At 44.1% G+C, this 12,454-nt stretch overlaps 1 protein-coding gene across 8 annotated transcripts in view; it reads right to left on the minus strand.

Moving 5' to 3' along the window:
• PRKAG2 (protein kinase AMP-activated non-catalytic subunit gamma 2) overlaps window positions 1–12,454 on the minus strand; it is a 208,752-nt gene that overhangs the window by 44,358 nt on the left and 151,940 nt on the right. For 7 of the 8 annotated variants that reach the window (XM_033057249.2, XM_033057260.2, XM_033057269.2 and 4 more), the window contains one exon: window positions 371–452. In XM_033057249.2, coding sequence (XP_032913140.1) covers window positions 371–452 — 82 coding nt within the window. Of the gene's footprint in view, window positions 1–370; window positions 453–696; window positions 774–12,454 lie in introns of those variants that run through there. The other variant, XM_033057307.1, reaches the window with a different exon arrangement.

The raw sequence follows: 12,454 nt of genomic DNA on the forward strand, positions 1-12,454 counted from the left end.
ATATTTGGTATCGCAGACGTATTCGAGGAGAACGGGTGTTTTACGGGCAGGAGGAGGAGGTGCCATGAAGGGAGCCGGGAGCGGGACCCGGCCGGCGGCAGCCGCGGATCGGGCACGGCCCGGCGGCGGCACCGGCACAAAAGCGCCGCAGCGGGATCGGCACCGGCACAAAAGCACCGCAGCGGGATCGGGCTGGCTCCGCGGCCGGCGAGGCTGCGACCCGCCCCGCAAGGACACGGCCCGGGCACGGCGCATCCCCCGCTGCCGGCCGGGGATCCCCGGCCCCCGCCCGGACCCCGCCCGGACCCCGCCGGCCGCGTGGGAGTCCCCGGCCCGCCCCCGGCCCCCCGCTGCCGCCGTGGGTTTTTACCTTCATCTTCGAGCTCTAGTTTCTCCAGCATCCCTTCGGAGGCGGCCGGGAGCTGCAAGGGAGCCGGAGCCGCTGCCGCCGCCTGCGGGAGGGAAGAGAGGAGAAGGAGATGAGCATCCAGGCGCGGACTCACCGGCCCCGCGGCGGCACCGGGCGGGGAGTGGCGGCGCGGAGCGGGCGGAGGGGAGGGAAGGCGGGACGGCGGCAGCTGCCCCTCGGCCTCCGCACACGCTGCCGCTCGCACACACCGCGGGGGGAGGAACCGGGGGGAGGAACCGAGGCTCGCCCTCCCCCAGCCCGTGAAGCCCCGGGCTCCCCGGCCGTGCCTCCTGCGGGCGCCGCCTCTTCCCCGCTCGGCGGGAGCGGCTCCCCGGGCGCCCGTTCACAGGACGGCGCTTCCCGCCACGCCTCGCCGCTCCCCCCTCCCCCCGGCGGAGCGGTTGGTACGTTCCGTTTTGCTGCAGTCGAGCCCGTTGGTCAGCGGCGGGAGGGGGAGGGAGCTACCACTTCCGCGCGGGAAAGGGAGGAGAAGGAGGGGGAGGTTTAGTGAGCTGAGAGCTCTGCCGGGGCAGCCGCTTCTCGCAGCCGGTTCTGCAGCCTCGGTTGTTTTCTGGGCTGCCCTGAGCTAGAGCGGTGCGACTGAAGGTGAAGCGGGGGAAACCCTTTGCTCCCCCCGCCAGCGGGGGTTGGTACGCTCCCGCGCGTTCACCTGCGAGGCAGCGGCGGGGAAGCGGACGGTTCCACTTTCCCCCGGGGGGTGCAAGGGTGTTGAGGGGGTTTCCCCTGTGTGTGACGGGAGCTCCCGCAGTGCGCCGAGCCGCTCTCCTGGCACTGGGGCTGCCCTTTTATCCCGGGATACCCGCTCTGTCCTGGGTACCGCCATGCCGCAGTGCCCTCTATCCCGGGATACCCCCTCTATTCCGGGGTGTCCTCTGTCGGGATACCCGCTCTGTCCCGAGGCGCCCTTATGCCGAGGTACCCGCTCCATGCCGGGGTATCCCTCTGGGCACGGGCGCTCGTTTCCATGTACAACAATTCCAGGTTAAGTCACAATTCACGATCAGCCCGAATGTCGGCGTGTCCCGGGCAGGCTCTGCCCTGCCCCGGTAGCCGTGATTGAAGGTTCACACCACGGCAGGCTTCAGTTTGTGAGGGATGGGATTTACTGCGCCCAAATCTGCATCAGAGCCCCCAAACCAGGCACAGCAGAAGCGAGGGAAATAAGGAAATATTGGAAACAGAGTCATCATTTACATTGATTTTGCCAGTGAGGCGTGGTACGCTTTAGCTGGGCTTCCTTAATGAAATGCGCACGTCCCCACTGGTGCTCGGGAAACTCAGTTCAGACGCGGATGCTGCAGAAGGGGATGGATAAACATTGTTTGTTCGGCAGTGGCAGCAGATCTTGTGGGCAGACACACATGGATGGTGCTCCAAAGGAGTCACAGGAGTCACCAAGGAACATTCTGAACCTACTGGTCCCAAGGGGAAGCTCAGGCTTCAAAAGTTCAGCAAAGCCCTTCAAGGAGGGAAGGTTGATTAGACCTAGCATAGCACAATAATGTGCATAAAAGATACGAAACATAATGAGAATAAAATTATGATGGGGGAGAGAGCCAAAATTTATGGGAAAACAGAAAGCTGTCTTGTAATTTCTCAAGTCCAGCGAAGCCTCAAGCAAGGAAACAAACTGCTGGTGATAGCTTTTTTCTTTTCCCAAGCTACCTCTTTCTAAGGACACTTTTAAGGATAGATGAGGAAGTAACAATAGCCACTTCTTCTTTCCTGTAAAGATCCTTTGAAAAGAAAACCCTAAAATTTCATTGATAGGTGTATTTTTAAGATGCTTCTAGGATTCCAGTAAATGTTCTAACTGACCAGTCACGCAAGATACCAAAGCAGTTCATATTAATTTATAATATTTTCAGCCTACTAATCAAAACTATTTGGAAGCTTTTAATTACTTCTGGGAGGTAGCTTTAAAAGCTCTAAATTATTTATCTTCCTTATCGTGTACCTTGATCCTGATAAGAGTTTTTAACATCTTTTCTTAATCAAAGGAAGAGAAGATGACATATCTGATTGGAAGTAACTGCCATGATTTTGTTTATATTTATTTTAATTTACTCCCCATAATTATCTAGTAAGCACCAGCCATGAGGAAATACAACTCTGAGGTTGTTTGTAGCTGGAAGTGACACTGAGACTTGAAAGGTGTGCATTGAATTTCACTGCTCCAGAACCTGATATGTTTGTAAGAACCAGTCACGCCTATTTCGTGCTACACCGTGCTGCAAACCTCAGAGCTCACTGCAAGATCAGGGTTTTACAGTGGCAGAACCTGCATCCAAACCAAGAGTACTATGTGAAACTTGGGATAATAAAAAGGCAGTAATTTAATATACAACAGAGATTTATAATGGAAATGTACCATCCACACTGCTCAAAAAAGAAACCCAAAGGAAATGGAGAGCTAAAGGCTGAAACCCCATCCTTCAATGTGCCTGCAGTCTCACGATTTGTTTAAACCTATTTTGGAACAAGCTGCTGATCGTGGTGTTCCTTTTGCTCCCCGCTTTGCATTCTGGCTCCTTTTGGCTTGTAGGCAACACAGTGAGTCAGAGCAGGAAACTGATGCAGCTGAAAACCAAAGGGACTAAAAGAAAAGACTGGGCTTTATCCAGATCAGCTCCTGATCCAACTCACTGTTGTATCAGCACTGGCACACAAATGGTTCAGGGCAGGAGTGACGGTGGGGCCACACCTTCTGGGAACAGCCCACTCTTAAGTCAGCCTAAATCACGGTCAAAACACTGTCAGGTTCATTGTGGACAGGATTAGACAAACTGAAGAACATTTATAACAGTATTGTCTCTCTACAAACCCCTTCTGTCATTTTACAGAGGGATTACTGGCTAAAGATAAATAAAAAATATTTATTGAAAATGAGCTGTAATTTCCAATAGGGTGGTATTAAATCTTGTACCATTTCCTACCTGGTTTTTTGTGACTCTTTGTTCTATTGCCACACAAGGTTTCCCTTCACAATAACCAAGGGATTTATCCAAGTTATGCTTCAAAAGTTTGCTATCAGAATGTGTCAGGTAACCCAGCTTAAATGTTTGGGACACCCACTGTGACAGAACAGTACACACTTGTATCCTAAATATTGCCAGGTGACATAAATGCTAGAGAGAAAAGTTCAGAAGAGAAATATGCACAAACCCAGAACTGCCTGAATACATTTCTTCTTTGCCACATTTTTACAGGAATGTTATTTATGCCAAAAAACATGAACCTACGACATGACCTTAATATAGCAGTGGAACCAATCTTTGGAGACACAAAGTAAAACAATTCATGGTTGATACAACAGCAAAAGTCACAAAAGGGAGATGTAAACAAAAGAGATTTTAGGATTTCTGGGAAGGTTAGAATGTAAATTTTAATAAATTTTAATGCTTACTTTGGCTGTTTTCTTTAACTTCCTAGGGTGAAGGGAGTGAGGAGTGACTAATACTCTGAGGAAGTAAAATCAGTCCTGTAAATTATAGATGCACTTACAATGAATACATTAAAGTTTATCTGATAATATGTTTATTTTTTTCCTGTTGATGTAGGAGTCCTTTCAGTCCTGTGTCCTACTGAAGGAATCCCATCTTCTTCATATGAACATACTAAGTATTTAAGTCATAGGGATGGTTCAGGGATGTGAACAACAGTTCAGCAGAATATAATTTTTTAATATAGTTTCCTGCCATCTTGCCTTAGACTCTTTGATGTAAGTTTGATTCCAAGATGTATAAGAGAACAACTACCCCCATTTTAAGCAGATATAGATAGGAAAGAAGGATCATCAGAAACAGTCAAGATTTCTTTATCTAACTGGAAGGGTTTAAGAGAGGGTTCCACAGAGGTCTGTGTTCTGGCTAACATCATTCAGTGTTTCCACTGATGACTTGATGAAGAAATAATGAATAACCTGACCACATTTTTGAATGACTCAAAGTGACTCAATGGTAAAAGAAGCTGCTCTTTTAGGGACAGCCCAGAACTTAAAGTAATCTTGAGAATTGCTGCAGTGCTTTGAAAAACAAGATGCACTTTGATATGGGTAAGTAGAGTGAGTTATACAATAATCAAATGCAAAAATAAATTGGGAAAGGACTGATTTCCAGCAGTCACTCAAGGAAAAGACCTGGGAGTGAATCTAAATGTGAGACTACAGTGTCAGTTTCTCGGAAATCAAAAAAAATAAAAAATCAAATCACACTATTTACAAATGTGTTATAGGTAAGACATGGAGCATCTGTTAGATGCCAGCTGGGATATTGCATTCAGTTTTAGGGATTAAATGCAAGAATGAACTAAAAGAGTCTTAAAAAAAGGAAGAGCAATGATCTACATGTTCAGAAAACATGACCTGTAAAGAAGAACTAGAAAACTTTCCAGTTTCTTTATCTACATATGGAAAAATAAACAAACAAAAAACCACACAAAAACAACAACCACCCCCCAAACCAAAAGAAAACAAAACAAACAAAAAAACCCCAAACAAACAAACCAACCCCCCCAAAAAACACAACACCAGAAAAAGAAGACCTGAAGTCTCTAAGCGTAATGTGTTTTTGCAAAAAGAAAAATTATTATCTTCTGGGTCCACTGGTTATGGGATGAGAAGTTACCTACTTAGCCTTTAATAAAGAATTCTTAGCTTGGACTTTGGGAGAACTTTCTGAGTGTAACAGAAGCGAAACACCAGCATGTTTTGCTGAAAAAAACTCTAAAATCTCCATCACAGGAGATTTTTAGCAAAGAATTAAACAAAACCCCATTTGTTCATTATTATTTGCATATAGTTGATTGTGCTGATGGAGGAAAATGGATTTTCAATGTCCTTCCAGACTTGGTTTTTTTTTTTTTTTTAGTTTCTATTTTTGTCCAGTGTTTAGAAAAATATATATAGTCTTAGTATGGTAATTCAGTGAGAGTTCTTTATATGTATGTTATGTACAACACCCAGTTTACTAACCATTTATACAAATGCAAATTTTCCCTCTCCCTTCAAAAAAGTAATTAATTAATTCTGAAATAGAAAATACTCTAAAACAAATATTGTCTGAGTAATAATAAAGATTACATATTAGTCTTTGGTGACTGGGTAGGAATAGAAAGAACAACCTAAAAAAAGAAATCCTGCTGCAAATTGTAAGTCTGTGAGGAGCAGACTTACTCAGACATTGCAACAAAAATGACACCTGTGCTTTATTTAGAAATAGGCATTTCTAGGTAAATTCAAGACTGCCTTTCTCTTTCCTGATGGCTTAATATGGATTTGCTGGGGTGCCACCTGCACAGCTCAGCAGTAAAACTGAATGCCCTTCCCAGAACTTCATTAAAAAAAAAAAAAAAAACTTCTTACCTTGTAAAACCTAATGGATTGAAGAGCAACAGAAGGAATTCCCATCTAAATGCAAATCAAGGCAAAGCTATTTTGAATGCAAGAGTAAACTAGGAATGGTAATTTTCCCACCATTTGCTACTGCTCTGTATTACAATTACAGTTCTCCACAACTGAAGTAGTTAACAACTCTTCTCCTGATGAGCTGTCAAAGAACAACTTACAGTTTGTCCCAAATGTATGTCATAAATATGTTTATTCTCTTGCAACCTGTGCAAAATTCATTTAAAACACTTCCTGCTTATTTTTGGTTTAATTTAGCCTGGTTTGTGAAGTAGAAAAGGACAAGTTATTAGGAAAAAAAAAGAAAAAAAAGGTTTCATCTGCTGGTTAAACTGTAAATTAAACTCCTACTTGGTTTTTTTCTAGAGTGTGGTAACTGATACCAGTGGGTTTAGGACAGCTGAGAGCACTTGAATCAGTGAGGCTGAGGTCAGGATCCCAGCTTGGATCCCTTCTGTATTTGAAAATGCCACCTGTGTGGGGCAGAGGCTGCCAGGGTGGCAGTCCCTGAGTCTCTCATGTTTGAGGACAAAGCTCTGGTCTGAGTCCTCACCTCAGAAACCTCAGGGTGAGCAGAGCAGCTGAGCAGGAACTGTAGTTTCTACCATTTATTCTATGGAAACTCTTCTCCAAGCATCAAACAAACCAGTAAGGAAGGGGATGCCTCATACAAAATCCTGGATTAGAGTTTTTATTTCCCATATCCAAAAGGAATGCAATAAAAATTGCTTTAGTCTTTAAAGGCTTTTGAAATATCAGATGCTATAACCCTGTCAGTGCATAACATGTGTAAATGAAGATGGTGGCAGCTCAGATTTTACAATTTGTTTAGACCAGAGTAACCAAGCCCCATAGAAAAGGAACTGACAGTGTTCCCCACTGGATCCTTGCTGGATACAGCCAGGTCCTCTGTCCCTGTTCTGAGAGACCCTTGATGAGTTAGGGACACAACTGTCCCACAGCAGGTATGAAAGAAAGGAAATATCTATTCTAAATGTATTTCTAGTATGTGCAGTGAGGCTGAAGAAACTCGAATAATTTCATTTCAAAACAGATCAGACAGAGTTTGCCACTGGATAAGAACTCTAACCTAACAGGATTTTTTTACTTCATCCCAATATCATCAGAATATGGCTCGCCAAGTGGTCCTAAGCAGGAGTCTTGTGGCATGAAATACAGAACAACTGTGTATCTGTATTGCTTTTACATTTTATAACTAGTAACCAGCCTCCTGCTACAGGTATCCTCCCACATAACAGCTATGATATTAATTACTTTACAGACTTAATTATTACTGATAGGCAGTTGGGGATCTTTAGTAGGTCAAATGGATAATAGAAATATAACAACAATAAATTTTAGCCAAATTCTAAATTAAAAACACAGAATTAAAAAAAAAAAAAAGAAAAATGGAGTGCATGCTACACTAGGAAAGATGATGAAATGGACAATCTTCATTTCTACTTAATCCTCACTGCAATACTGAGTACTGGAATCTGCTTACCCTGGAGATACACAAAATGAATGTGCAGAGAGATTTCACAGTTTTAGTGGTGAGCCCTTCCTAAATACTTCTGTATGGAAATGAACTTGAAGTTTAATCCCAGTGAGTTTTGTTCCTGACTTAATTGAGAAACACAATAGATTTTCAGAACTTCCTTTGATCTAACACCAGAAACAAAGAACCTGTTCTACACACAGTGTCCTCCAGCACCTCATTTAAGGCAAAGAAAAATGGTCCCAGTGAGAGAAGAGTTCAGCACTTCTGAAAAATAAACTTCAAAGCAAGTAAAATATGAAGGAATAGACTAGATCCCAAGCTAAACTCCTAGAGAGAAATCAAGGAGGCTCCTCTCCTCCTGAAAAGAGGCAGGATTTGTTTACATAACCCCTAATCTGCAGCTGTGTCTGATCCTGTATCACTCTGCTACTCAGATAAGGTGGAGTTTAGAGTCATGAATATCAGAGGCATTCTCTAGACAAGCCCTTGTGGCCAACATTCCTTCCTCAGATTACTCATATTGAGGATAGGTGGAGTCCAAATCAAAATTATCAGTGTGACACATTATTAATCAAACAGCCCAAAAATTTAAATTCTGTTCTTTTGAACACAACTTTCAAAGAAGTCAGGTACTTGTGAGGAACTAACTTGAGTTTGTTATGAATACAGATGTTACAAGTGTTCTACCTGACTGCAAACTCAAAGATGGCACTTAGGTTTTTTTAATCTCTTCCAGAGTTTTTAAGTGTTCTTGTCTTCAATATTTGTTATTGTATATGATCAAAAAGATGTACTTCAGCTGTTTTTACACATGTGCTTGAGTGCTCTTTAGGGTTTTTTAAATAGGACCAACCTCTCATTACACTCAGGGGCTCAGTTAAGAGCAAAAGAGAATTATTGCAAACAGAACAGATTAAGATACTATTAATGGAAAAACACAGGTAAGCATCCACTAATTTAAAGTGAATGGGAAAGAAGAAAGTGAGCCCACATTGATGTGTGTCTTCATTTGCTGGCATTGAACACAGAATTATTAGTGTTAGTTAAAGTTATGCACTTACTTAAGTACTTTAGCTGGATTGAGGCCAGAGTACTGATGAGTAATCTGCAGAACCCAGGCCACTGAGAATAGCAAATGAAAAAAAATACTCAGAGCCAAATCTGATTTAAATAAACACATTTACTATCTACCATTTTGCTTTCTTCATCTTGGTGTTATATTTCAAAGCTCAGTCATGAGTAGTGACTTCACTGTACAAACACATTATACCAGCTTTCAGTGATATTTTTTAAACTTAAAATGGAACACGTTGCCTTTTAAAAAGCCTGAAATTAGTGGATACTACACTTGAGGCTTGAGTAAACATCACAAAATTCTAGTAACCTAATTGTAGTCTATGATCAAAATGTAATTTTAGATTCACAGAATGGTTTGGGTTGAAAGGGACCTTAAAGATCATTTTGTTCCAACCCTCTGCCCTGGTCAGGGTCATTTTCCACTAGACCAGGTTGGCTCAGAGCTATATCCACCTTGGACTTGGGCCCTTTCAGAGATGGGGAGTCCACAGCTTCAAGTCCACAGCTTCACCACCCTTACAATAAAAAAAATTCTTCCTAAAATCTATTCTAAACCTTCCCTCCTTCAGCTCAAGACCATTTCCTCTGTCCATTCACTACATGCCATTGTGAAGAGTCTCTCTCCACCTTTCTTGTAGCCCCTTAAGGCACTTGAAGGTGCTCTGAGGTCTCCCTGAAGCTCTCTCCTCTCCACCTGAGCAGCCTCAACTCTCCCAGCCTTTATTTTCATCACCATCAGCAGTTCTGAAAGGCTGAAATCAGATCTGTCGAACCTGGACATTAGATGTAGGGCAGAGTTACAAAGGTGATTTTCTGAGAAATGCAGACAACCTTCAGCTCAGAGCTGAGTCACCCACAACCTCAATAAAACTTCAATAAATTTGCACAGACCTGGACTGAAGGAATAACTCCCTGTGTGCCACAAGGTGCAGGTAACTGCAGCTAGACAGAAAATGAGCAGCTCATACAGGTGGCCACTGTCTGCAGTGCCCATCACACTGAGGATCCCAGGAGGGATTTTAGAAGCTCTCTCAAAGAAGCAAGTAAAGACAATGATATATTTTTCAGTGCAGTTCTAGCAGGACTTTGAACACTGAGGAGAACTTCCTTGTAGCACTTGGGGCTTGTGTGTTTGCATTAGATTTCAAGCCCACCCCAGAGCTGACAAACTTGAGGCATGGGTGCTATCAGGGCCCCACTAAGCCTTGGGAGCTCTGTTATCTCACAGTAGCTGCTATTATGCACAAAACAAACCAATATATTTATAAACTTCCTTCAACACAGAGACTACAGTTGACCTGTAATCTCCAAGTAAATTAATTTTTGACTAAAAGCTGTTTTACAAATGGCACTGAATGTTCAGAGCTTGAGGAACCTAAACCTCTTCTTGAATTCATTCCAGATCTACTGCTGATCACTCCAGGCCTTGTTTTTGTGTGCTGCTGTTCTTTTTTTAAAGTAATCTGCAATGACAGCAACATGCAATGGATGTCTTCCTTGTGCCATGCATGCTTTCCCTTTTCACAGCCTCTTAACTACATCCTTCCCTCATTCCAGCTGCACTGCCAGTGGAACCAGGTTGTGCTCAGTGCTGGTTCTGTGGTTTGACACCCTCTGGAAGAACTGAAACAAGGGCTGTGCTGAGCAAGGAGCATATCAACCACATGAGCTCAATGTTTCATGGCTACAAACAAGATCATAAAGGGGCATGCAAATAGTGGTAAGGCTTTTCCCTGTATTCCAGGAAGTAGAATTGAAAAGAATTGAAATTAGTTCCACACTGGGGACTGGGGATACACCTTCAGCAGGCAGCCACCACTGATGTTCCTGCAGAGCTGGTGGAGATGTAGATACAAAGGTTCATTCATGGGCAGTGGGTGCTTTCAGTGTGGAAATTGCAAATGCTGGGTTCACAGCAGTGACCTTAGATGCAGATTGAGTCTGTAGTTAAATGTCTGTGAAGAGCTGAAATTATTTCCTGACATGCCTCCCTGGGGCTCAGAAGAGCAGTTGACTTCACAGTGATCTTTTTGTAAATCTTCATGTGCTCTGAAAACATGAGGGTTTCCTGGCCATAGTTACAGCCTGCAGTGGAAAAGCTTGTTTCTACAAACTTTAAACACAACAGATTCTATCTCTGGTTAGCTTATCCTAAGCTACTTGCTGCTCCTGTTCCAAAAATACCTGAGTTATCTAGAACTTTTTAATGTATTTATGACTGTAACATTTCTGACTTAGAGCAGTATAGCCCCATTTTTTAATAAATGGGAATCTGAGACACTGAGAAACCAAGTGACTTAGGGCTGCAGAAGTGATCTCTGATGGGGCAGATGGCTGCAGCCAGGTCTCTCTGATCAGCTACTGGCACTATTTTTCTCCTCTTCAAACTCTTGCTTTCCTTAATGACTCTGTAACCGAAACATTCATTGAATTCCAAGATTTTTTCCCTGAAATAGCAACAGCCAAATCTGTGAGGGCATGAGAAAAAGAAGGCTGAAGAACATACCCATATCTTCATAGTGTCACCTCTGTACCCATACAGTCTTTGATGATGGAAGAAACTACTGGTACCAGTTTGTATTGTACCATAGCCTTGCCCTCATGGCATACTCTAGGAAAGAAAGTTGTGCACTTTCTGTGGCAACTGCTTTGTACCAAGAATTGTGTGGCCAGCAGAAGCAGGGAAATGACTGTCCCTCTGTAGTGAGCTCAGGTGAGGTCACACTGCACGTGCTGTGTCCAGGTCTGAGCTCCTCACAACAAGGAAGACACTGAGGGGCTGGAGAGTGTCCAGAGAAGGGCAAGGGAGCTGGAGAAAGGTCTGGAGAGTTCTGTTGGCAGGAGCTGAGGGAGCTGGGGGTGTTTAGCCTGGAGATAAGGGGGCTCCAGGGGCTCTCTAAGCTCCCTGACAGGAGGGTGCAGCCAGGTGGGGTCAGGCTCTGCTCCCACGGAACCACAGGACAAGAGGCCACAGCCTCAAGGTGCATGAGGGGAGGTTCAGTTTAGACATCAGGAGGAATTTCTGCATGGTAAGATTGTTAAACATTGGAATGGAGGCCCAAGGAGGTGGCAGAGTCACCCTCCCTGGAGGTGTTTAAGAAATGAATGGATGTGGCACTCAGTGATCAGTGTAAGGTTGGACTCAATGATCTTAGAGGTCTTTGCCAGCCTGAATGATTCTGTGATTCTAAGAGATCAGTGCTAAGAGATCAGCTTTGGCTGTGTCCTGTGCAGGATGTCTGTTGGGATTTACTTTTGTGCAGTTGTTTCTGGCAGGCTCAAGGGAAAAGGGCAAGAAAGGGGTCAGGTGTCTTCTCTCATAAGCCATGTCTCCATCAGTAGCTGCTTCCATTTGCACAAGAGCTCAGTGCCAAGGTAGGACACACCATGAATGTTTCCAGGTAAATACAATCACAAAGAAATGCCAGACACACAACAGCACGCAGATAGCAATCTTCCAGCTGCTGCCCTCCCTGCCACTCACTCAGCAGCAGTTTTCCATTGTCACCAAGAGCTCCTCTCCTCTCCTCTCCTCTCCTCTCCTCTCCTCTCCTCTCCTCTCCTCTCCTCTCCTCTCCTCTCCTCTCCTCTCCTCTCCTCTCCTCTCCTCTCCTCTCCTCTCCTCTCCTCTCCTCTCCTCTCCTCTCCTCTCCTCTCCTCTCCTCTCCTCTCCTCTCCTCTCCTCTCCTCTCCTCTCCTCTCCTCTCCTCTCCTCTCCTCTCCTCTCCTCTCCTCTCCTCTCCTCTCCTCTTTCCCTCACTTAGACCACTTAGTTTTTATAAAACTTTAATATTTTCCTCAACTATTTTTTCATTCTCTGTCCTTTGGCTTACTGTCTTATACTCAGTATCTGCTGTTGTCATTTTAAAATATTTTAATAGACCATAAAAATTGCACAAAGACCCAGATCCAGCAAAGTGACTTGACACAAACACAGCTTTAAGTGCTCCAGTACTGTTGACTCCAACAGAGCTACCACTGTGCTTATATCCAACCACACATTTAAGTGTTTTCCTGGATCCAGGCCATTGCCACACTGACA

This window comes from Catharus ustulatus, chromosome 1 (genome assembly GCF_009819885.2).
Source record: "Catharus ustulatus isolate bCatUst1 chromosome 1, bCatUst1.pri.v2, whole genome shotgun sequence".
NCBI classification, from domain to species: Eukaryota; Metazoa; Chordata; class Aves; order Passeriformes; family Turdidae; genus Catharus; species Catharus ustulatus.